This window comes from Rhopilema esculentum, chromosome 17 (genome assembly GCF_057945365.1).
Source record: "Rhopilema esculentum isolate cy_ngs chromosome 17, ASM5794536v1, whole genome shotgun sequence".
Classification (NCBI taxonomy): domain Eukaryota; kingdom Metazoa; phylum Cnidaria; class Scyphozoa; order Rhizostomeae; family Rhizostomatidae; genus Rhopilema; species Rhopilema esculentum.
The window spans coordinates 7,239,848-7,266,234 of record NC_142831.1 but is presented as its reverse complement, the minus strand read 5'-3'; the positions used below and the strand labels follow the sequence as shown (position 1 = coordinate 7,266,234).

The window sequence follows — 26,387 nt, the reverse complement described above, 5'->3', positions numbered from 1 at the left end:
ATTGTCATTCCTGGCAAACATTTTGACAGCTGCACTGACGTTTTTGTATGCACAAAAGTTTATAAAACTGGGAAAGTATGGACGAGACTTGTCAAAAGCTGGTGGAAATAGTTACCCTTCCAGCCATATTGTTGTGTTAATTTGTGATTGTATTAATTCGAGGCCCAAGCAACTAATTACAGTCAGGCGTGACCGAAAATTTCTGAGGCCACGCCATTTAGAACGTCGGAAAACACCCCTTTTAGAAAATGCTTGTTTCTCTCCGCTTATCTTTTATAAACAGTCTGATTAAGAGAAGATATCAATTACTATAAAAATAGATTTAATAAGATAAGTCACCAAGAAAATGAACAAACAAGGGTTCCAGACAAAGACGAACTGCTATTACAAAGGATCCGTTAGAGTAAACTTTCCAAACTTCCGTTAGAGAAAACTTTCTCAAAAAAGTTCTAACCTTTCACTGCAAAAATGAGGGGCTATAGCCTCGGCTAGTCCAATGGCTGCGCGGTGTCTGATTACAGTGCCTTTAACTTCGTTAAACTAACCAAAAATTCCTACTTTATCGTGAAAGCAAACGGATCCTTCTCACAACTTTCATTTTTATTCAAAACATATCGCAGCTCAAATTCCCTTTAATAGAATTCCCCTAATCACAGAACTAAGGAACATTTCACTAACAATTTCAGGAACATTTTTGTTCAAAACAAATAAACAAGCTTGACCTTTCCTCCTGCTCTTCCAAACCTTTTCCCCTTCCCTTGTTTAAAAGAGAATTTGAAGTTGACAGCAGATCAGTACAGATTTGTTTTGAATGCTGCTTAAAGAATTCTTTCAAGTTGACATAAACCCTGTTTCAAGAAACTATACAGATACAGATAAATTTTTACCTAACAAAAAGATTCCTTGAATCCTTCAATTGAACAAAATGAAAGAGCACAAATTAGATTCTGGCAATCAAGGTGGGGGAGGAATCTGTCTATATTGAAGTTGCCCCTATGGGCTTGTTGTCAGACCAGGGAAAGGAGCCAATCAAAAGCCAACACTCCTCCTCTAATCCTATCTTAAATCTGCATCTGGATAAAAAATTATGTTCATGCTTTGGTCATCAGACGATTGTCAAAGTTTCTACTTTTTCAAGCAATTTTCAGCACAGAAATCTGATTTAGATAAACAGAATGATCAAATAGATTAAAATGAAGCAGGCAATAGGCAAAAAGTATTTAGCTTGAATGATTAATAATTTCAATGTGGGCATTGGAAAACTGGTGTAGTGTTTTTTTGGTATAACTCTAATTTATTGTTTTATTGTTTTTGTTTGTTTGTTTTGTCCTCTGTCTCTAAGAAAATCAGCCATGGAATTTGTAAGTGTCATAGATGGTGAGGACCAGATGTTATTTTCTCTTTACTTTTCATGGTGGTCCAAGGACCCCTGTTGCCAGGCAACTTTACCAACTTTACCAAAATACTCTTTTTAGATTAGACCCTGATGTAGAAAACCTTGACCCAAAAACTCTGACATGCATCTTTTAAACAAAAACCAAGAACAATTCCTGCCTATGGAAACATGTTTTGTTGGGCTTCATTTCAAGGACAGAGATATAACTTTTTGTTTGGGAGCAGCCCTGATAAATCAGTGGAACAGAAGCCATATATTACAAAACAAAAGTATTTTACTTATGCAAAGTAAGTTTTTTGAGGGGGGCCAAGGCCCCCCATCCACCCAGTATCTCGGTCCTTGCTTCATTGTTTAAGCAGCTAAAATTTGAAAAAATAGCAATCAATGTTATCTTTCTAAATTTGGTTTTTTGATTTGTGAAAAGATTGTGTTAATTTGCAAATTAGCAAGTGAATTTCTTTTCAAGAGACACAAAGTGAGCAACAATTTTTTCAAGAAGGCACAGGCTAAAAGCTTCATTTACTGCCAGTTAAGGAATTTTTAAGGGATTTGATATTCCCCCTTCTGAATTGGTCCTTGTGCATGTGAGATACAGTTTGCAATTACTGTCTCTTTTGCAATAATTTCTAGGCTATGATATTTGTTTACAACAATTTCATGGCACCCTTCTTTACTAGTGACAACTCATGTATCAATTGTTTAAGAAAGGTGTCGAGGTTTGGAAAAAGACAGAGAGCATTTATAATCCTAAATCTATGGCTCTGACCGTTTTCACAAAGGTTTTCAACCTCACATCACCTACCACTTTATCCAAACTAGAGTCTCTCTAGAATTTAAGTTATTGGAGAAAGAGCACTCTCTAAAAACTCTCAACAAACAAAACTTTTCAGTGTAACTTAGAAATCAGCCTTTTATCAAAACACAGTAGCACCAAAAAACAATACTAGCTATGTTTCAAATACATTTGCAGTTTTGTTCATATGATACAGTTCCAAATGTACTTAAAAATTGCTTTTTTGTCTAGGAACTACAAAGTTGACATTGCTTTATAGCTAAAGATACTTTTCAAAATGGATGAAAGAAAGAAAAATATGCAAAATATTCAGGGGCTGAGCCAGATTGTCAAACCGTTTGCAAATGCAATAGTCAAGTTTCAGAAAGAAATTAGTAGAATGCAACTCAAAATGGATTTTAAAATATGATGACATTCTCAAAAAACTGAGTGGTTACTAGCGAATCTTCCACTTTTGCTTTAGCTGCATTTGCCATTTCCTTGATGGGCATTATTCTTTAGTCATATTTGAGAACTGACAACTGTGCAGGAGCAAAGGATCCAGGCACTAAATCATGGTTCCAACAAAGCCATAAACCAATCTTAAGCACAATGGCTAAAAATTCTATTCTACAACTCTATGAGCAATATGTGCGAAGTTTCTAAGCATTCTTGATGAATAAAAAAAGGATGCTTATGTGGCTAGACTAAGAGGGGGGGTGGGGGGGGGGGGGTTGGTGCACACTATACTTAGTAGCATTTTGGCACCAATTTACAAAGCTTTGTTTCAAAATATCTAGCAAATCATATCACTAGATTGTTGTTTAGGACTGTCACACCACTGAGGAAAGGATTTTGGTACCGTGACATTTTAAATGGCACAAAACTTTTATCGTTCAATGTGGCAGCTATTTCAGAATGTTCACTTGGGTATTGCCCTGAATTTGCAGTGGTTTTCTTAAGAATAACAGGGCATGCTTACTCACAGATTTTGTTTTGCTATCTTTGCACTTTTAAGCTTAATAAAAAATATAAATTGAAAAATATGACAAGCTTGAGAGACATGCTGGGGATATTTTCTAAATAATAATATTTTTGTTAATGATTCTGTAGTATTATCACACCAGTTGAAAAGCTTGACAGGGAATTTACTGTTAGTAGTTTAACTAGGCAATTAAATGGGAATGTCCACATTACGAATGAAAATAAAGCAATGAAAAGGAATAAAATAAAGATTCATAAACCACATTTTCTCTATTGAACAGTTTCCTTTGTCTGGTATACAATATTTACAGTTTTACCAACTGCTCAAAATTTGGGCATACCTGAACAAATGCCCTGGTGAACCTTTGACCTACAGTTGACAGGAAATGCACCCTGGCCCTTTTAAAAAAGACGCCATCTCAAAACATTTTTTGCAAAATTATCTGAGAAATTACAGTTCACCTTAGCTGTGACATCCAGGTTGGAAAGTATGAATTACCTACAACACTTCTGCACAGCTGGAAATTGCATGCACTTTCTCTGACATGATATGGGTAGCTAACTCATCCAAATCCAGTATCGATCACAAGTTCTCCCTTTCTTATAAGTTTTCTCAGAGTATCAAGTGAATTTCCTCTCTGGCTGGTGACCCTGTCAGAATCTCCTTATTTCAGAGGGTAGGCAGTACAGCGGCCATGGGCAGATGGTGTCGAGATCTAAACTTTGAATGGGGGAGGGGCTGAGTAAAGAGAGGCTAGATTCTATTTGCATGCTACCAGAGATGTGTTTAAAGGTTTGTCTCAACAACTCTGCTGAAGATTGTAGGTAGATGTAGATGCAGATGAAAAGAAGGAATTTTTCTTCCTATTATTTTTTAGTAAATGGTTTTGGACACAATTAATATTTAGGGCCCATCCCTGTATGTGACAGTCACAATTTCACAACATGTCATGCTTGTTTGCATAACGGTTGGTGTTATTTTGAACTTTGCAGAACAAAACGGTTTGCTTAGAAATAACATTTCTCCATTTACACCAATGCCAATATAATACAGATTCAAATTTATAAAATTCATATTTTTAAAAAAAATTGAATTTAATATTATTTTGATATACCAACATATTCGATATACATGAGTGTACCTTTTCAGCACTATATGGGTTTCGCAGCCCCATTTCTGTGTCACGTGTTACATTCCATCACAGAAAGAAAACAAAAGGTCAACAGGCCTAAAAGTTTCGGAAAATAATAGTTTATTAAAACATTGAGCATAAAATTTACTACTTACCAATCGTCTTTTTGTCGTTCGCTGTCAATTTTTTCTTTGGAGGTGGATGTATAATCCGATGCTTCAGAAGGCGGACGATTTTTGAGAACTTTCTGTTGCATGTTTGGCAGTGAAACCATGAGTTTTTGCAGCTCTCGTGTGTATGTAGATGAAGACGGTAAGCGAACTTCGAGCGATATTTTTTCACACAGTAAAGACATTTCAGTTTCGCTTTTAATAACTTGGTCTTATTCCACATTCCCGTTAATACAGTCACCGAATCAGAGTCAAAATTCCATCAGAGTTCTGAGTACATTATGCATTGACGTTAGTTTCAAATGAGCAATCAATTGCGGATTACGAATGGGACGGGGGGACAAACGTTGTGTAAAGCCAGCTAGAGGTAAGGCATAGTGGCAGGGGTGTAGTGCTAGGGGGTTCAGAGGGGCTGACCCCCTTTGTTGTTGCCAAAAATGGCAAATTTCTACTTTTGCTAATGTTTTTCGCAATATTTTGTGCAAGAGCTGCAACATGTTGATGCACTACACAACTGCATAGTGGGTGAAGGAATTGAATCGTTGGCAATGTTTTCGAAATACCGTAAATTGTCTTGTTAGCCCCCCTCTCAATTAAGCCCCCTCTCTTATTAGCCCCCCTTTTCAGAGAGAAAAATTTAATCAGCCCCCCTCTTTTTTCACTGATGCTGAAATGAGTGAACTTTACAAATAACAGAGATTTTCATTTTATTCATTGGTCGTTCAATACTTCGCATCAAATCAAAATTCACACCATGTCTCTTCCAGTCACGACAGATCCGAAGACAAAGATTTAATGTGCATACATTCCAGGCCGATGGCACTCTGAGGATGAAGTTGACCTTTTTGAATGCTCGATTTCAGAAGGCGACATGGTCCAGGCAGATATTTTAGAATTGATAATTAATGACGATGACGATGACAATATTATTGATATGGAAGGCTGATTTGATGTTTTTTATTTCGCAAATAACAAAAAATTAGTTTACCACTATAAATGGTTTTTTATTACAAAATATTTATTAAGCCCCCTCTCTCAATTTAAACAATAAGGCCCCTGGGGGGCTAACAAGATAATTTACGGTATCTAATTAAACTACATGCAACACTGCACATTTTATACAGTCATTAATTGATATATATATCGTGACCTTTTCTTTATTCACATTTCAATTGATATCACTTAAAGTTCTGGATCTTGCATTCCAACGTGTGTTTCCAACAATGATCGAGCATTCAATTCGTGCTTCCTTGAAGAGACAGCCTACCTGAAAACAACTAAAGAAATGTATTTATATTATGTTTAATAGCAAAATCTTCCAGCTTATAATTGATAGACTTTGTGGGTCTTTCCTCAAAGATAAACTTGAAATATATTTGGTATCTTATGTTTTCTACCTTGATGTGTGATTCCAATACCCCCGGCTAGGTGCAACTACTACCCAGTCTTTGGCCATAGTTGGCCTTGCGAGGGGAAGTGACTGAGTCACGCTGCAACAACCGATCTCCGATCACGGCAGAAAAGGACGAACACGAGTTGCTTCTTGAAGTTAGAGAATGATCTTCCTTGTCGAAATACAACGGCGTAATTTTTGTGCTAAACAATCTATGCTCTAAATCTATGTTTGGGAAGGCTGCCACCTCAAGATCCACAGGATGGGACGAGCTCGCCCAAAACCGACGAAGCTGCGTCGGAAATGTGATAACTGTGATTTGAGATTTCGTTCTCATTTCTGCATGTTCCTTCACCTGAAGGTTCACCAAAGGGAGACGCAAGGCTGGTTTCATTGTGTAACTTGTAAGAAGCGTTTTGAGAAGCTGACAAGGTTTGTGAAACATCGTAGGAGGCACCCTTCGAGTAAGTTGGCCTATTCATGCTTTCCATGCATGCTGTGCTTCAGTGCGATTTTATAACAGTCGTTGAAGGACGCGAGATGTGTTTTCTTTCTTACTTTACAATCAATTCCTTTGATTGTAAATTTTGAATCTACTTTTCATGTCAGGTGCTGGTGTTGCCTAAACAAAGAATCCTTTTTGTTTTGAAATCTAGACTACCTGATTTTAATTTGATCTCGATAATGGTCAGTTTTGATGGTGCTTGCTATCCCCAGTTTTCATGTGATTGCCTATCTCTATTGCAGGTTTCATTTCACATTATATCATGCCAATACTTTATGAATTGCACCCATTTTTATAGCATTTCATTCTCCCCATAAAGACAAGAAAAACACAAAGAAGGCCTTGATTTACCAACAAATATGCTAGGAACAAACATTAAATTGAAAATCCTTGAAAAGTTTAATTTTCAAAGTGCTAGAATTTTTGACGGGCTTGACAGGTACAAAAGTTAACATTTATTCCTGAAAGTCCTGGTACCATGTAATTGACACAATCTCAAGGGGTTCCAAGTTTGAATGGTTTTTTGGTGCAGAGGCTTCCTTGTTATTGGTGAATGGAACCTATACTGGACAAGTATGGACAACCTTGTTGTCACTGAATGGCTATCAAGTGATGACAACAACTTGCTATCTTAAAAGTTTTTTCAACAATGTCAAGACAATTGCATTAGTCCTACTATGTAACTTATGCAACATCTGTCTTTTAATTTGTGCTTTAAGTTTAACAGGGTTCAAATTATTCTGCTCTAGGAAAAAAGATTAAAACACTTTCTTGCAAGCAGATGAAAGAGCCAGTAAGTGAGGCAAAGAAATTCAAGGAGGGTAAAACTTTTGGATCCATTGTTGATGGAAAATTGAAAAGTGAAAATGCAAGTGCTAAAGAACAAGAAAATATAAATGAGGCAATGTTACAAAAACAGAAAAAGGAGGAGCCAGTTGAGAAGAAACAATCAAATGGGATAAAAAATACATCACATGCATTTGAATTTATCAAACAGCTTAAGTCTCTTCTAAAGCTGAATTTAGATTCAGAAAAGTCTGATTTTGGCCCAAATGAATATTCTTTGCAAGTGTCTGAAATCACATCTTCAGACAATCAAATAGGTGAGCAGGAAGAGCAGCATGCACTGAACACATCACTAGAAGACACAGCTGATAACAATGATGGTAAAAAATCTGTGAATTTGGAAGGGCATCACAGGAATCATAAGAGCACAGCCTCTGGGCTGATGGAAGAACAAGGCAAAAATCACGTCAAGAAGAACAATGGAGAATATGAAGTGACAAAAAAGGAAACTAACTCTCAAGCTAAAGAAATGCCAAAAAGACTGTATACATGTTCCCTTTGTAAGGCAAATTTTTTCTCATATTCAAGTCTACGAAAGCATAAAAGAGTGTCTCACAAGGTTGGATGCAAGTCAAAAACCCCACACGATTCCAAAGGAGACAAGGGTTCAAGTCAGTGTGTTGTTAAAAAATACCAGTGTGTACTCTGCCTGCAAGAACTGAACAGTTTCAAAAGTTTAAATTGTCACATGCAAGATGTTCACAAATGTAAGCGGAACATACCAAAAAACTTCCGGCAAAGGTTAGCCATTAATGGTATGAATTTGTTTTGTCAAGATAGTGTTGATGTGGCAGTAAACTGTCTTGGATCATCATATTTTGAAAATACAAACGAATCAAGTCTCCTTAAATGCAGTTTATGTGGTGCCAACTTCCTTACTTATGGTGGATTGAAGGGACACTTGAAAAGTAAGCATAAAATAGGAGTAATCTCCACAGTAAAACCTAAATCACCTCCAAAGAAAAAGGAAGCCACTGGTAAAGTTTCAGGATCTAGTAGTAAGAGAGGAAACAGTCAAAATTCAACAAGTGTTACTTATGTTGATGACAAGTTTACCTCATCAAAGAGTAAAGATAATGACTATGATTCAGATACAAGTTCATCTTGTAGGAAATGTGATGCCTTGTTTCCAGATGTAAGAAAAAGAAGGCAACACTGTCTTGAAACCCATGGTTTGGAAATATCATTTGAAGGGGAGAAGATATTATTTTCAGAATGGAAAACAGGTTCTCTGAAGCAAGTTCCTTTAGAAAGCACCAGCAACACTTTAGCAGATCTTATACTTGACAACAAAGAAAAGAATTACAGCATACAGAACAAATCATGCAAACTATGCTCCTCAAAGTATCTTTCTTTTTCTGCACTTCAGAAACATATGACTTCTAAGCATAGAATCAAGGCAATAAGGAAAATGCATCTTATTCGTTGGACTAAAAGGGGCAAAATATCACCTGGTCTCCAAAGGAAGGCTTCTTTGAGTAGCAATAGTAATAGCTCTCCTAATATGAAGGAAGCCAAAGAACTTAAGACTGGGAATGCTGTCATCCAGACCGATTGCACCATGTTAAGTTCTCCAGACAAGCAAATACCAGCTATGACTAAATGTGTATCAGATACACAACCTGCTCAGTTAAGGGAACCTTTATTATATCATGTTGTTTCTAAAGCCCCAGTCAAAACAATAAAACCAGGAGAACATTTGATTGAAATATCTGGAGAAAAGCAGGTACAAGGAAGTCCTCAAGAAAGAGAAGGAACTAGTAAGGAAATCGAGCAATGGAAAGCAGATTTTCAAAGAAAAAGGTTTTTCTGCTATATATGTGACTCCTACTTTTCAGGATATTTTATTCTAAGACGACACATGAAAGTGTATCATAAAATATATTTAGATCAGCACGGTGCCAGGATCACTGATACCCGGAAGAAATATATTGATGCTAAGAGATTGGAAAAACCAGTTGGTTCTCCCAATGATGATGGTGTAAATGGTAAAATCGAGAAAAACCTTGCATGTGATCCAATTAAAGATTCATCAAGTATAAAAGATGTCAGTTGCAAAAATAACAGTTTGGCTGCAAAAAACACTACAAAGTTTAAAGGGTTATGTGCTAACATCTGCTTTAAAAAGAATAGCAAAGGGAGATATATTTGCCCTTATTGTCCAATAGACTTTGAAAATTTGATTGACAGGCATATCCATATTTCTGACATTCACAAGAAATTGAAAAGTAACAGTGTACAGCCTGTGCCTCCCGTGAAGAGCAGTACAACCCACGAAAAAGACAGTCCAACAGCAAAAGTATTCCAAATTGTTGAAGTCTCTGTGCCATCAGCAAGCACATCAGATGTCAAAGGAGTAAATGAGATTGTCAATGATAGTACAAAAATTCCAGATGGAACTACAAAGAAAAGATATAGAAACCCCCGAGGAAGTGGAAGGTTTGAGTGTCACGTGTGTGAACTCAAGTATGTTTATAGCCGAGGTCTTCATAGGCATTTAAAGTATGCACACAATATACATACCACCAAAGCCCCCTCTGCTGCTATAGAACAGAGTCAGGGTAAAAGTACAAATACGGATACCAATGAATGTAGCGCTAAGGTCATTGCAAGTTTGCAGGCAATATCAGTGAATGACAGTCACACCGAAAAAAAAGCAGCGAAAGGGCAGACAAGGACCCAAGATATGGATGGCACCAAAAGCTCTAGGTGTTTCAGTCCTGTACCACCCTGCGAGGAGGCAGATGCACATACTGATATACTGGAAGGAAACATATTCTGGAAACTGGATTCAGCTTTAAAAATTAATGATTGTGGACCAAACTGTCGCAGTAGGGAAGGGTTGACCTATTTGGTAAATGAAAAAGATTTGTCTGATCTTGATCCGGGAGATGGTGCGTTTTTACGAGATGAAACAGCGAGAGTAGAATTAGGGAGCAGTAAAATTGATACTGTCGAGATAATGGACGATGAAGATGTATTGGATGTTGTTACTGTAGGTAAGATCCACTTTTTTCCCAAACCGTTTGTCAGTTTAGATTTTCTATCTTATTTGACACAGACAAGGAGTTAAAATTAGTATCCAATTTAATTTTCTAAAAATCGTTCCTTGCCCCTTCCCTTCCTCAAAATTTTCTCTTCCTCTGCTCCGCAAAAGTCGGGATGTTTCTACAGGCAGGTTTATCATAACTGTGTGTAATGAAACAATCATGTAAAATTACGATAAATTTTCCCCAGGGGCGACTCACTCTGCAAACAGCGTACGAGACTTCCACGAAAACAAAAGGATTTTCAGGGATTTTCAGCTAAAACAAAAGGATTCCGACTGTAGGTTTAAGAGAATTTCATGGAGTTTTCCGTTTGGTCGTATTCGAATGCCATGTTTGGTCCTCTTATTTATGTGTTGCCAACTCTAAATTTTTTTTGCGAAGAGACACTCTATGGCGGTGAAAGTAATTTCGTAGCATGATATGTATATTCATTATTAGACCTTAATTTCACCTTAGATCCTGAAACGCCAGTTCAGTTTGAATCTGAGGAGCCGGGCAGAAATGAGGACAGCGGTAACAACTCTACGGTAAGCAATTTAAAATGTGCAATCTGCAGTGTGGGTTTACCGAATTCGGAAGCAATGCTGCAACACAGATTAGATACGGGGCATAAGACAGGCATCGTCTGCACGATTCCTGGATGTGGTAAGTTGCTTTCTTGCAAACGCAGCTACATGCAACATCTTAAAAACACTTGCAAACTTTGTCACAAGCGGTTAAGTTCAGAAGGCAATATCAGAAGACACTTGCGCAACATCCACAAGATATCAGATGTACTGAGTTGTGACATTTGCAAAGAGGAGTTTCCTGAGCCAATCAGTTTAGCGCTGCATAACAAAGAAAAACACATGAACTGAAACGTGTATCGCTTAAATCTTACGCTTCAAAATGTAAAAGTATTATAAAAGTTGATATGTTTGTTATATTTATGTGATATTTAGAAAGATGGAATGTTTTTATATTTGGGTATAGATATTGCTCAACAAATGAGGGCTCATAAAGAGACTACTGTAAATAGACTGAGAAATTTGTGTGTTGCATTAGGCTTTACAATTTTCTACACAAAATGTAAGCTTCAAAGATGCAGAACCACTTTTGGTGAAATATGCGAGTTTTGGCGGGCTTCTTTTCACAATTTGTTACTTGCTGCAAATCTCATAGTTTAGTCAATCCCATATGTAGAGATCGGTTTTCTCTGTAATATGTTTTTTGTATTTTTAAATACAAATATTCAATTGGCTGACACATCAATGGAGGACTATTTACGTCATAAGACAGAAACTATCGAGCAAAATGTGCATAGAAAGTATGCTCTAATTTTATAAATTTTATAATTCTTTATGTTTTTAAGCTACACGTTGGTATCTATTATGTGCTTACCAGTAAGTCTGTACATGTTGAGGGTTCAAACTCACCCCGCTTTTTTTAGCTCATATTACAATGATCTTAAACAAGATGTCACTACGTTGATTTAATTTAAGATGATGCAAAATTTGTTTTTAGTATGTGTTAACTCTGTCTGAGATGCCTTAATTTCCGAAGAAGAATGCTCTTTAGCTAGCTGAAATTATGCTTTTTCGCCAAGATTGCAGATGGCCCTCACACTGCTGTCTAAAAAGTTGTACATAACCAGATGGAACTTTCGTATTCATGTTCGTTTTAGTGTTATTTAGAAGTTTTTAAAAGTTTTGTTACATTTGTTGCCTGAATTGTTTTGTTGGAAAAATTTGTCTCATTTAAATTGAAACATTTTCATGCTTATGCCTCTATTCGAATCTCATTGTTCGGAAATGAAATGCAAAGAGAATAGTCAATAGTTGGGAGCATCGCAATCATTGAACTCTTTTGAAGATTAATAGAAAAGGGCTTTCGTCCTATAACTCTGGAAGCAGATGCAAAATAGAGCAAATTTCTTTCAACAAATTTGCTTTAAAGGCCCCCACCCCCACCTTTTCAGAAAACCTATAAGATCAGCAAATGCTGATGATACTGATACATAGACCTCGCTTTGATTCCGAGGATTGTTGACAGGGCCTAGCTTTCGAATGGTCTGGCATTATTTGCACATCTTCGGCATGGAAATATTTGTGGGGGTAGCTTTCAGTGTTTCATAGGTTTCGAAAGTCTGTTTAACGCAAAGGTATGTCGTAGCATAGTTTTGGCCATTTCTTTATGATTAAGATTGCTAGTTATTTTAGTTAGTGATACATTTATAATACAAATTTCAGTTCACTTATTTAAACTTCAATTTAAATTTCCACTACATACAAAAATTCTTTAAGCATACAGCAGTTAACTAAAGTAATAGAAAGGTTGCAAGATACAACCATTGGGGGAATTTTTCAGGAGCTCTCTCATCAGTAGATAACTAACATATTATTCAACCGGAGAGATTATTTAGATCGAATAATTGAGATTGATTAAGCAAGTTTCGAGAATTACTGATTCTTGGCTACTTAGCTTTAATTACTTAGCTTTAGCATAATGCTGCACCAATCAAGCACTTTTTGACAGACATTGAGTAGCACCAAGCAAACAATAATTTCCATTTATTAAGCTCTTTGTCTAACATTCTTTGTGGTGTAAAATATCAGAATATCGATCAAAAATGGTTAGTTAGAAGATATATACTCAGTTATGGATCAAAGTAGGCCATAAACTCTAGCATGATATGAATTATTCTCAATTGAGTCCAAGAAGGCTGAAACCTCCTTCTGTCTATAAAAAAGCAGTTCTTAACATACATCAGCTCAAATAATTCTAGAAATATCAATGCCAGGGCTCTGCCACAGCCAGTCTAAAAGTGAGAAAGATCTAACTGAAGGGAACAGCTACCTATGAAACCACAGAAAAGAATGAAAAGTTGATTTTCACTGAGAAGAATTGAAACAGCACCTCATATTACCTTACTTTTTCTATTCCAACAGGTTCATATTTTAGACTTGAAAATATCAGGGCCAGTATGGTTTACAACTGCGTCTCAAAAACCTTTCTAATTTTACACATACTTCTTGGAAGCTCCAAAGTACAGACTTTGCCAAAGGAGTATGACAATATCCCTAAAAGCCACTTTAAGTATTTTGGACTACCATCATTTGAGGCAGAGAATTGCAAAGCAGATGGCTTAGAATGCAAGGTACTCATGCTTTCTGTATTAATTAATTTCTGTTGGTTATATGATTTTTAATTTTTGGACATTTTGGACTGTCTAATGACAGTTCAGAACTTATCTTTATGACTGATTTCTTCCGACATCTAATGTGAGACAAACTTATTATTGACTATTGTAATTCTGTTGAATTGTGAGCACCATCTGCAGTCAGGACCAGATGACTATATGTCCCTCCCCACTGCATGGTGCAAATAAAGTAAGTTGTTTTTCTCTTTAGGTTTTGATTGATGATAAAAAAAATTTAATTTCAGTTCTTTTTTTAGATCAATTCCTTTTTAGATATAGTGTATCATTCATATCTAGTACTCTGAGCTTCTTACATTTTACCATAGTCTTTGATAAATCTCAGACTTGAAAAAATTCCTTTTCTGTTTTGTGCCTAAAATAGAGAGCATAGTCAAGTTGCGCTTCTTGCTGTAAAGGCTCAAAGAGAATCTAGTGTTTGATGAAATTTAACATTTCACAGGTCAACAACATCCCCCAAACCTTAAAAAGAAAGCAACTTTGTTGGGGTTATGAAAAAGACTGTAAGCTGGAGAACATGTTTTCATATCCAAATTGCTTCTCTCATGATGCAAGATGGTAATATTTTCTTTCATTCTTATCCATTTTTGTTATTTTCATTTCAGTTAAGTTACTTCATTAAGTAAAATCAGAACTTAGGATGTCAAATTTCTATTAAACTTTGGAAAGGACATTTGTAGGCCACTTCATCAATAGCATCACACAAAAGAATCTGCAGTTAAGATAGCTGAAAAATTTTCTTCATAAAATTTATCTTATAAGGCTTAAAAACATATATCGTGGCACATTATGCCTGCAATAACATTAATACCCTGGGGTCACATCATGAAGGCTTCAAGGTACTGATTCCACAGAGTAGACAATATTGATTTTTTTTATTATCAGAACATTAGCTGAGAAAAGCAATGGCTCCTGACACTCTTTGGGGCATCCTTTGCTATTTTTTTACAGCTTGTTTATGTATATTTTTGACCTAAAGTTTCAAAGAATCGTAGGGCACATTTTTGCATAGTTCTGTTTGTTATTCTTGCAATGCCATACTTTCTACATTCTAGTTTTTTCTTACAGGGCTAGTAGTCTTGAAAAGCAACAACAATTATTCTGGGAACAGGGTGATTTTGGATATTTGAAGAAGTTTAAAGAGGGCATGCTAGATATTTGTAAACCAAATTCAAAGGTATGGAATTGCACAAGTAAAAATTGCTTAAATATAAAAAAATCTGTATTTGTTTAGACAAGAATTTATTGGCACATTCATTTTCCTATTTGCCAGATGTTATTGACAGTTATGTGGAGTATAACAAGCAGAGCCACCCCTGGCCTCACTTTAAATAGAATTATTTAATAAGTTCTAGTTCACTTACTTGCCTGGCCACAATGGGCAATTAAAACGTTGATCTTGACAGGTCCTCTTAAGCCCACATTATTTAAGGTTATGGTACACGTTTTTGACACAATATTTGGTTTTCTCACACTGAATGCCAATCTATTAACGGAATCAGATTAAACTATACATCATTCCATGCACAAGAATGTGGTGTTTCCAACCATGTCAAAATAATTGGCAAATATTGTAAAATGATACTTTCCAGGCAAATTTATTGCTTAAGTGAGTGTACCACCTTCAAAAGCTATTTTCTAGCTTTGCGTTTGGGATATCAAAATCTGACTTATGTCAACAGAAAGCGCAGATCCTAAGCTACCAAAGTGTGTCTGAAATGTTTTAAATTCCTCCTCCCCTTGGAACTATGCCCTGTGAAAAATTGGCAAACAATTTTCTCTTCCCTCTCATAGCTGTATTTGGCTATAAAAGACGGACCAGATCAAATACAAAAATTTTGAGACACCCCTTGCTTACCCGACATCTGTCCTGGCCGTGTGCAAATTTTTGAGCCATTTGATTGGTTCCTTGGATACAAAATAGCTTTTTCGTACCTGTATGTAGAGGAATTGTAAGTCGGGAGAAAACGGGATTTTACTGATTGCATTTGCAAGGTACACCCGTAAACCACAGTGTAATCCAGGTCAAGTCACTTGAAGATTTAAGTCAATAAGCCTGTTTGAATAAACACAGTCATACATTGGATATATGGATATTCCATGCGATTTTGTAAATGAGACAAGCGACCACAACCGCTAAGCAACGATAATCGGCTTAACAGGTCAAGAGATTTTCAGAGTTCGATTAAAAGTTTTGATAAAGAAATCATGGAAACCTTCGTTTACATGGTATTTTTTTCCATTTTCAAAATGTCTGTTAGTTTCAAATTTGGCATCATTGTATGCCTTGAAAGTTCGGCTACTTAAATGTGAAGTAATCGAGAAATAAATGTTTTCATCCAGAAAATGTCTACCGTAACCTTAAAAGCGTATATAGTATCCTGTGTTTCCTGGACCATCTTTGGTCACCAATAAAAGTCTTTTTCCTTAATAGAAAAATTTCCATCAACACCTTTTCAAAGCAGAATTCTACCTTGTGATTTGGTTGCAAAATGAACTTAGTTTGTCTTCCAGTTTTAGCCCATGTTCAAGTTTTCTTTCCAGACTGAATTAAATGCATTTTGACAAGTATTTTTTCATTCCCTTCCAGCCCTTGTGGAGTTTGGCAGTAGCTTATCTTCATGCCTAACTGTTAGATGTCACACTTCTCGTACCAGTCAATTTCTGTTGGGTCTCTATTCAGCAATACCCCTGCCTTGCCTTTTAGACACTCATGAGCTGTCTAGTCTGAGTGACTTTAAAAACACTTTTGGCTTGACATATCCTAAGTTATGTGATAATTCATAGCCATTCTCCCAATTTCCCTCAATAAACTTAACGGTGATTTACAAATTGCATTGCTTGTAATCCTAACTGAATAACAAAACACAGCTTGAGTAATGCAGTACGAAACACAAATTATGTTAAGCAACAAAACATTATTTAAGCTGGTTCTCTGTGGCTCTTTGTGGCAGTGACTACCCCCTCGTGCACATTCTGCTTGGCTGTTGAAAATGCTATCCTTTAGCAGTACTGTCCAGAAACTATCCCAATGAAATTTTGCAAATTTTTAAAAATTTAAGAGAATATGTTCCCCTCTTTCGTTACAGGAAATTATTATTTCCCCACCTTTTTGATAATGCCTGTGTCTCTTAGACATCAGATAATTATAGCTCCATTGAATTTATGGCCTCTTCAACGTCAAATGCTACGCAAATTGTAATTCCCAAAGTTTTTAATAAATACCTTATATCAATTGAAATACATGAATATACCTGAAACAGAGAAAATGGCTGAATCTTTGTCTGTCTATTAACAAAAATAGGCAAATCCTTTCACCGTGTTTCAAAATAGATATCCCGAATTTCTCTTTCTCTTTGTGTAGAATGTCTTTGCGCGCTGCTGTGCTTCACCATTGTCTTGTGATCTCTATAAAAAGTTTGCAAAATTTTCAGAGATATTTTACCATTTGCTTAGTATTAATAGTTTGCTTGAAAAAACCATACATTCAAGCCTACGAATCATACTAAACCATCTAAAAATTGAAGCTGTCAATATTTTCAAACAATTTCTGGAGTTTCGAAATAACTAAATATATCTTACAATTTAACAATTACTAGCAGCAAGAGGTGTTCAATCTAGTAGCTGATTACAACCAACTGAAGATAACTACTACAGGGCTTATTACGAAAATTCCTGTAGAGAACAGAGAACTTTTGCTGAGAGTTGAATAAAATAAACAATATGCACCTTGTGACATTTTGGTAGTAAGTTCCATCGCAATAAGCTTTAGGGCCCATTTTCACCAACGCACTGTGTGATATAGCTGGAATCGTAAACAAAGGAACCCTTTCACGTCTCCCAGTCTGATTTAGGTAGAATTGTCGATGTTTTTGACACAACTGTTAAACATAGATAATAACATATATGCCTTCGTGATATAATTTACATTTTTGGGGTTGATGGTGGTAATTTTAGATACATATTTTAAAGAAGTTTCAATGAAAGGGAAAATCTTTCCTTTACATGACACAGACTAGTATGTGAACCGGGTTTTCAAATTTTAGATAAACGAACCAACAGATTACTCTAGGTTTTTAAAAATCGATCACTTCTATATAAAAGCATGAAAATAAGATAAGCATAAAGGATTCTCACTGCCATAAAACTGATCAATTCATTTTCTCTTCTGCTATGATTTGTAAGCTCATATCGCTTCACAGATTCCGGTCCATTCTCAGCAATTGTCCCCTGTCTCCTTGGTTGTTTTCCATTTACATTTTGAAGGCCTTTGTGTTGGATTTTCAACGTTCTTGCAAATTTAGGCCCATTGCCCAGGGCTGTGTACCATGGTTGGTAAGATGTCGTGTATGCCATGTTCGCATTCTTCATTTTCTTCTGTTCCGTCACCCTTCGCCATTCACTTTTATATATTCCATTTTTCTGTGACGTCAAATTAGTTTGTAAATTGAATGCTACGTCTACTTTCTTAAATAGCTTTGCCAATTGTTTTCTGTATTTTTTAATAAACCTCTAAATTATTCACTCGTCCTTTTACCTTAATGAAAGTGCTTCTTTTTTGTCGAAAAAACATGTTGTATCTTCCTCTCTCTTTTTCGAATGAAGCTTTCACTTTTTATGAATTTAAGTAGAACATTTTCATAAAAACTTGATGCACTTTGTATGTTTATCAAAAAGTGCGTTTTTCTGATTGGCCTATTTCGATCCACAACTGGGTATATATTTTCCATCGTGTTCTTTCGGAACATTATTCTGACGTTTTATGCTCTGAGGAGTGTCAGACGAAAAAGCTTTTAGTATGTCGTAAAATGTTTGCTTTTTTCAAAGCCATTTTCAAATTCTGTACCGCAAAAAATTGTTCAAGTCTGAATTTGTTTCATAGGAAGATTCCTCCTTAATATGTGCTGAGAATATGGTGTATTGTGAAGCAAAGAACATCTTCATCAATTTCAAAAACTTGCACACATCCAGTAGCAATGACAGGTAGGATTCTCTATAATTTTGTATTCTCAATTCCTGTATTCTCAACTGTAGAATTCTCAATTTCGCTTTTCTCAATCACCACACTGCAAATGCTCATTAATTTTGTTTACTCAAAGAATTTAGCCTTTCTTTAACCTCGAATTATGTCAGTGTCAAAAAAGCTTTCAGTTTCTGGCTGTGTATTTATGCCTTTTCAGGCCATTGATTGCTTAAAGCTCCTTTTTAGGTTCAAGGAAGATGTATTTAAACAGGGAGAAATTGGTGGGCATTGCTCCCTCAACCAAGTGTTACTTCGCCAACAGGGTTCTCACAAGAGCCCACTTCAGTCATGGTATTCTGCTGTTTTTGGTTATTTAAAAAAAATTTACTATTTGCAATTCTTAAGGTGTGCGCTTCATCACTTGGACATTGTCAAATGATTTGAAATGGCCATATTGAGTTGCATGTTATTTTTGATATACCAAGCTTGAATGAAACTTTCGTCGTGAAAACATCGTACCATCGATTCGGAAAATAGGCTATCTCAACAAGATTTCAGATATGATACGAGGGTGTGGCATCGCGCCAAGCGCCATTCATTTGAAGAAGCCCTAGCAGGATTCATTTCTCACGATAACCTTTGTCAAGTAGACCTATAGCTCAGAGGGGAACCTGTTTATGTCCATGCATTCTGATTCCACTTCAGTTGAATTTTTACATTTAACTGCTGTAGTAATAAAGGAAACGTAGTAAAATCACTTTGATTTGGGAATGGTGTGAATATTGTTATTTTTAGTTTTCTATATTTTTGCAAAATGCTTGAAATTCGTTAAATCACATCCAAAAACTGATACAAGTATGTACGGCGCACCATCTGAGTAATTTTTGCAATTTAAGTGCGCAAAGCACATTTTTGCGATGCACAATTTCATATTTTCCCAAATTTCCGCTATTTTCAAGATGTTTGGCCCGTATTCCTTCAGTTATGTGTAAACTGTATCCAAGCGCTGTTTCCGAATACGTCTCTTTGAATAGAAATAACAACAGTTTGTTTCTTCGTAAGGTTTGCTGAGCTTCAAAGCTATACATCCCTTGATAAAGATCCTATACAGACTGGATCTTGTCACATTGTGATTGAAAAGCCTGTATATTTTATAAAACTAGATGCAGGTAGGTTCCTCTCGTTTATTTTTGAGCTTTGAAACTCAGGCTTAGTCAGCTTGTTTACATTTTTATCAAGCAAAGCTACAAAAAGGCTAACACTGGCTTTTGACACTGGCTTTTGAAACTGGCTTGTTCTTTTGATCGTGGATTTTATGCACAAAGTCTTTACTTTGTCTGCCAAAATGAATTATTGTTAACACTTTTTTTACAACATGACATTAAAAAGCTTAATTCTTGTTTTTATATATTTCTTTTTCTCCTGAACACTACTACTTCCTCTTTCCTCCCAGGAAAACTTTTGATGGTTAAGGCAAATATAAAAAACTCTTTGAAAGTAATTGTACTCTTTTCACATCTTGGCTAAACCCTCTCATTCACTCATATATATTCAAGATTTTGTTGGTTTTTTCAAGCAACTTTTCATTTTATATATTATTGTTTATTTTATTTCAATTTCAATTTCAGGTATAAATATGTTCCATCATTTCTGTGACTTTGTCAATCTGTACGCCTCTCAACACATGAATGGTAGTTTTTCCACTGACATCTACATCGTTATGTGGGACACAGTAAGTTCTATTTCTGCAGTGTCAGCATTCAGCGTGACATTTTTTTCCTATGATTAACTCAAGTTCGGATCAAAATTGATAAAATAGTGTAGCGTGAGGCAGAATAACCGTTCGATGTATCTCGTATCAATCAGTTTTCTCAATAATTTCGTATTCATTAACCAATCAGAAGTTATTTACTGTTTCCATTAACCAATCAGAAGTTATTTACTGTTTCCATCAACCAATCAGAAGTTATTTACTGTTCCATTAACCAATCAGAAGTTATTTACTGTTTCCATTAACCAATCAGAAGTTATTTACTGTTTCCATCAACCAATCAGAAGTTATTTACTGTTTCCATTAACCAATCAGAAGTTATTTACTGTTTCCATTAACCAATCAGAAGTTATTTACTGTTTCCATTAACCAATCAGAAGTTATTTACTGTTTTCATTAACCAATCAGAAGTTTTTTACTGTTTCCATTAACCAATCAGAAGTTATTTATTGTTTCCATTAACTGCCCTATTTTAGTCCAACTACCCATACAGGGATTTCTTTGAAGACACATGGAAAGCCTTTACCGATTATCCTATTATTCGTCTCAATGAATACGAAAACAAAAAGGTAATTATTGCTCATCTATTTGCAGATTTGTTACTTCCTTTAGATTTGTTCGTCCTTCACCCTTAAGCAGCTCAGTCTCATAAACTCAGTTACTCATTTTTTGTGAGGAAAGCAACTTGCTTCCTTGTAGCGGGATGACATTAATACTCAAACGCATTCGAGACATAAACACGAAAAAGGAGAAATGAAAAGCATCGTTATATTGCATGCATTTCACATTGTTTTCAATATATGTTTTCATGCACAGTGTTATATATCATGGTAATGGAGCTTGAATGCATAAGCTGGAATGTATAGTGAAATGATTGTCTCGTCATCAAACATAGGTTTCTGATAACCAGTGCTTTTTTGAAGGTGTGTTTTAAAGATGCAGTCTTTCCTTTACTGGCTCGCATGATAAGAGGGCTGTATTACAATATGCCATTGGTGAGATCCTTGCTTTCTTTGACTTCTGTTCTAGAAAGATATTCTTGACGCATTGATGCTTGCTTATAAAGAATAACGGTTTATTGTTTGTTTCTAAATGGTTTATTCAAAGTGGTACGTAGCAGTGGAAGGTTCGGATAGAGGCTGCAATAAATCATGTCTGCAAACGCTGCCTCGGTTATGAATAACGGGGTATCATTTTCATGGATATTTTTTCCTAGGCGCCGACTTCTAGTTTTCCATGGGTTATAGAAAGAACAAAATTGTTATGAGATATGGTTTCTGACTCGAGAAATATGCTATTTTACTGGTCCCCTAAATTCTTTTCTGTATCAACAAGTAACCTGGGGTGGCTAGCCCCCCTTAGAATTTCTGGTAGGCTTGATTTTAAAAGCGCCCAGCTAGTTTTGCCTATGAATATGTTCTTAACTCGTATCTGAGTCCCTTATGCGTACATATTTTCACCAAAGATCAATTTAAGACTTTTACAAGCCAAACAAATTTTTAGTGCAATATTTTTTAAGTTTTTTTAATAATAATCATTTAGCTAATTTGATACTTATTATGTATTTCTATTGTTTGTTACTATTTCCTTCGTTGTTGCTAATTCATCCCTTGAATTTGTTTAGGTACCAGGCTGTCAGAAAGCGGGATTGTTCAAAGCATTTTCTGAACACGTGCTTCACAGATTGAAGATCAAACAAGACTCATACGAGGTCAAAGTCATTATGTTTCTAGAATCTTTTGAAAAATGAATTGCATCAACAAACCAGCACATCTAAACGCAAGGACAGCTTTGAAAGTCAAACTTGACATTATCCAACGTTTTATACCCCGAGGAGTGCTGAACAAAAAGTACATTTTTAGTACCACGAAAGTAACACGCACTATGTTTCTACTTTTAGTGTTGTTTTGAAATTTCGCATTATAAAATGATAGTTTATCATATAATGTCATGAACATGAAACCGAATTCTTAATTTTTCAGAATCCACTCTGCATTTTGTTGGAAAACTTTGTATCTTGTCTAAAGATAATTATTGCTAATTTATCGAGATGTCACTAAAGCATTGTTCTTTTAACCATCTACTAACGGCAAAAGCTCTCGTGTCGGAAACAGCATAGTTTTATATCTGTTGATGTTTATGCTTTCGTGACAGGATGATGTTGTTCGGGTCACTTTGCTTGTTAGGAACACCCAGTACAGGAATATCTTGAACCAAGACGAGGTTGGTAATCATCTCATCTTTCCTACGACACTTTATCAAGCATTGTTTTGTTCAAAGAGTAAATTGATAATAAATTATATATACACCAGCAGTCAATATTATTCTTTTATCTTCTTATAACTCTAGTGTGTCTTATCATCTTGCTTTGCTACTCTCATTCGTAAAATATTTTCTGTACTTTTCCATATGGAGAAGCCCTTGCTCTTTTTTGCTGTAAAGTGACACCTTGGCTCCAAAATGAATATGTTCATTGTACTGCATTGCTCTGATGAATTCTCTTTCATTTTCCAGTTAATTGGTGCAATGAAAAGATACAAATCTTTGAATGTCACTGCCGTCGAATACAACTTGTAAGGGTATTTTCAATTCTGGTAGAATGGTCCAGTGTTGTTGCTTAGGTTAATCAATCATTCTGGCTATCACATGGTGTATTTTTAAGATTCTGCCTCGGTCTTTGAAGGGTTGTCGGTTTAATAGAACGTGTAGGGAAGGGAAACTGCGAGGCAAGGGATATGAGAAGTGGTTTCAGGTGGGAACTAGTAACTGAGCAGTTCATTGGAACAGGGACAGGTCTTCCTAACCCTTTTCAAGCATAAATCTGGAATCGAAAGAGAAACAGCAGAATTCGGCATTATTTGCTAGGTTACTGTTGAAACTTTTTTTGTCTCAATATTTCCTTATGCTTTTTGTAGGGCGATCCCGTTTTCAAAGCAGCTGCAAGTATGTTTCCCATTTTACAAACATCTACTTTTTATTTTGTTTTTTATGCTCGGAGTAGCACCCTAAGGGTAGCAACTTGGTACCGTCCTGTTCTATTCACCAACCGCATCCTTTTGAACGCTGTTAAAAATTACTGTTTACCGGTCTGTCATAACCTGCTCGATGACGTTTATGCATAGGTGTACTCGCCTTTGGTGCATAGAACAGAGAGATGATTCGGTTGCACTGTTGATCACATTAACCGTGAAACTCGGAGTAGCAACTCCAAGCCTTCCTGTCCTTTACCTCAAAAGCGTAATTGCGAATCCTATATGCTAGATGGGTTGTACGCACAACGCGCTCTAACACTGTATCAAACATTTTAGATTACTCATAATGCAGACATATTTATTGGAATGCATGGGGCTGGCCTCACGCATTTGCTCTTTCTTCCGGACTGGGCGTCTGCATTTGAATTGTGAGTATCTTTTCCACATTTTCAAATTTAAGTTGTTTGCAATTGAATATGCATATAATTTGACCTTTCATATAAGTGCTTGAAAGTTTCAACGTCACAGCATCTTCTTCCTAGGTACAATACTGAAGATCCTAATTGTTATCAAGATCTCGCAAATCTGAGGTACATTGTTAATAAATTGCTATGACTGTACGTCACGCAGTAATATTTTGGCAGGTCTTTGCAAAATTATATTTTCTGACTTTGTTCTTTTGGCTCATTAATGGTATAAATTGAAGCCGAGTTTTCTGCTTTAAAAATGCGGAGCTTTGTTGCTTTTTGTTCTGCACATAATTGATAAGGTTCTGAACATCTTTAGTTGCAATGCATGCTCACCTCTTGATATGGACCGATGTCCATTTTCAATCTCCCTACCTGAGGGTGGGGGTTCAGTTAATGTGGATTTTGATATGCTGAAGGCAGGGATTCAGGGGACTGGCCACATTCTCCAGTAAGCTGTTGGTCAAGGCAGGTGGCCTTTCTCCTCTGCAAAATATCCGTAGGCCACCTTGACCTTTTAAAGCGCGTTTTATGGCCGATATTTATTTTCTTTATTCCCTTAACTGTGTATGTGTTTATTGATCAATGGATCTTTCTATGTGACTGTGTGTCATTACCTGTTTTTTTTGATTATTTTCTTAGAGGCGTGCACTACATTACTTGGCAACGAAGAGAGAAACTATTTCAGCAAGACGAGGTATCCATCTAATTTGCTACTTAAGAAAAGACCAATGGAAAACTATGACTTCTCGAACGTTAGAAGCAGCATCAGTGACAATCGATGTGTCCTCCTCTCTTTTCCGTATAAGAAATTTTTTATCTGATGACCGTCAGTAGCAGTGGCGGACACTTGGTCAAATATTGGGGGGGCAAGCCTATTGTTTTAACAAGATGACGTCACATTTCCCATTGTTTTAGAACAAAAGACCATTGTTCTCTAAAGTAAGCTGTCGCCCCCCCTTGCCCCCCCCCTCCAAGTGTCCGCTACTGGTCAGTAGGCTGTTATTTGAAGAATTATCGAATTTCTTTCATGTTTTACACAAGGTTTTATGTTGCTTCCTTTTCTCTACAGGGACATCATCCTACTCTTGGCAAACATTCAAAATTCACAAATTATGCTTTTGATGTTGATGAATTTATGCGACTTTTAGAGACTGGGATTAAAAGTGTTTTGGCCAATAGGCCTAAAAGAAAAGTACCTTAATATCTTAATATTGTAATTCAAGAAGACCTAGTCTTGTAATAGCTTTTCGTTGATGTATAAAGTTCTTTTCCTGTAAGGATAGAAAGAGAGTGTATGTTTATGACGGTCAGAATAATGGCGCCAGTATAGGTTGGATAGGAGCATAAACAGTGAAGAATATAACGTGCAGTGATGAATGAAATTTGTGCAGTGATGAAAACCTAACATATCAAGGAACAGGGATTAATGACAGTGACAAAAATGAAAAATTGAAAAGTTGTCCAATCAGTGCTGCGTTCCTATAAAATTACCTTGAGTCCAAGAGAGAAAGCGAACTTCTTCTGTCTACACAATGGCGGCTTTTTCGATTCCAAAACTGCTAGATAAAAAGACGACCTGGTTCTGCCAATTATCTGGAACATTTCGTCGTTATAGAGTTTTGCACAATCTGGGTTGTCTAAATGGTGTTGTCCGATGGCAGAGTCACTAGTTTTTACTGTGTTTTTAGACCTACAAGATCGAGGAGGCTGTTCTTTTTGGGGGGTTCAGTTTTGTTTCTCATGTTGAAAGAAACGTGTTGTTTTATCCTATCCCCCAATCTTTGAGTTGTGCATCCTACGTAGGCAGAATCACACTGCCATGTAAAATTATAAATAACACAAATAAATATAAGTAAAAACTGCTTTAAAGAGTGCATTTTCCAACAAACCATGCTGCCGCCTCGGGTAGTAACTTCATCATGTGCTTCTTCTGATATACCGCTTGATATGGTTGTAAGCAGGGGTGTAGAGCCAGGGGGCTCAGGGAGCTGAACCCCCTTTGTTGATGCCTAAAATTGGCAAATTTAAACTTTTTCTATTGTTTTTTAAAACATTTTGTGCAAGACTCTCCTTATTATCTTGATAGCACTACAGCACTGGTCGTAAGGTCTGTTATTGTCATGTAAATAGATTTTGCGAATTACATGTCACAGGGCCAGGTTAATAAAAGTTCATTGCGGAGGTTTGTGTCAGGAAAAAAATTCAGATGTTTTTTTGATCATGTAAATTCGTAGTCCTGACCTTATTTTATACAAATCTTTTATTTTTTTGAGCCTGGAAGTAATACAAAATTAGATGTCGAGCCCATTTTTGCCCCAAAAATAATCTGTTTACGCTGATTAGTGGTGTAATGAAAATTCCTTAAAATAGACCCTAAGCATAAATCTGAATGTAAATGTTTATGGCAATTCTAAATGCTCGGCAACCTTTAACTGGAGGGTTTTTATCTTAGTTTCATGGATTCGAATTTATCTTTAAGGCAATAACAAGGGAATTTTACACTTCTTTCCAAATTTATGGCTCATTTTTACACAGCAGTATCTTCTGTTGCGAGGTATTTCTGTAATATTTCTTGCAAGAAAAACTGAATTTGAAGGTTGATAATATAATTCAAGCATTACTCTTTCTGAGGTTAGTGTGGTCTAAGCCCTTGTTTTAAAAGTCTACCTGCCAATCAGAAAATCTCCTGGCTCGTTTGTATGCAATGGCGTGAGGGAGTCGACACTGAGCAGTCAGTGTGAGTAGTCGTGCTTCAAGTTGTCACTT

At 36.1% G+C, this 26,387-nt stretch overlaps 4 protein-coding genes across 5 annotated transcripts in view; 2 read left to right on the top strand and 2 right to left on the bottom strand.

The window, feature by feature from the left end:
* Positions 1-4,787, bottom strand: part of LOC135682187 (A disintegrin and metalloproteinase with thrombospondin motifs 3) — a 28,771-nt gene extending 23,984 nt beyond the window's left edge. Inside the window, exon 1 of the transcript XR_010515672.2 lies at positions 4,441-4,787. The gene's annotated coding sequence lies outside the window, so the exon portion shown is untranslated. The remainder of the gene's footprint in view (positions 1-4,440) is intronic.
* A 1,110-nt stretch (positions 4,788-5,897) lies between these two features.
* On the top strand, positions 5,898-11,990 carry LOC135682198 (uncharacterized). The gene is made up of 3 exons (XM_065196978.2): positions 5,898-6,312; positions 7,103-10,198; positions 10,706-11,990. The coding sequence occupies exons 1-3, from the start codon at positions 6,111-6,113 to the stop codon at positions 11,104-11,106; spliced, it is 3,699 nt and encodes a 1,232-aa protein (XP_065053050.2). The 5' UTR covers positions 5,898-6,110; the 3' UTR covers positions 11,107-11,990.
* A 142-nt stretch (positions 11,991-12,132) lies between these two features.
* Positions 12,133-24,863, top strand: LOC135682315 (EGF domain-specific O-linked N-acetylglucosamine transferase). Of its 2 annotated transcripts, XM_065197163.2 has the most exons (18): positions 12,133-12,389; positions 13,177-13,385; positions 13,888-14,003; positions 14,514-14,622; positions 18,328-18,428; positions 18,655-18,759; positions 19,471-19,577; positions 20,037-20,140; positions 20,656-20,748; positions 21,103-21,174; positions 21,804-21,890; positions 22,334-22,402; positions 22,694-22,752; positions 23,095-23,122; positions 23,488-23,579; positions 23,694-23,741; positions 24,261-24,315; positions 24,691-24,863. In XM_065197163.2, the coding sequence occupies exons 2-18, from the start codon at positions 13,212-13,214 to the stop codon at positions 24,820-24,822; spliced, it is 1,551 nt and encodes a 516-aa protein (XP_065053235.2). In that variant the 5' UTR covers positions 12,133-12,389; positions 13,177-13,211; the 3' UTR covers positions 24,823-24,863. The 2 variants fall into 2 exon arrangements, with proteins under 2 accessions (XP_065053235.2, XP_088969564.1); XM_089113438.1 differs by lacking the exons at positions 12,133-12,389; positions 13,888-14,003 and having other exon boundaries at positions 13,245-13,385.
* Positions 15,661-18,627, bottom strand: LOC135682407 (uncharacterized). Its single transcript, XM_089113440.1, has 3 exons — positions 17,583-18,627; positions 17,175-17,326; positions 15,661-16,853 (listed from the first exon to the last, which is right to left on the bottom strand). Exons 1-3 carry the CDS (start codon positions 17,814-17,816, stop codon positions 16,760-16,762), a joined length of 480 nt encoding a protein of 159 aa, XP_088969566.1. The 5' UTR covers positions 17,817-18,627; the 3' UTR covers positions 15,661-16,759.
* Positions 24,864-26,387: the final 1,524 nt, after the last annotated feature.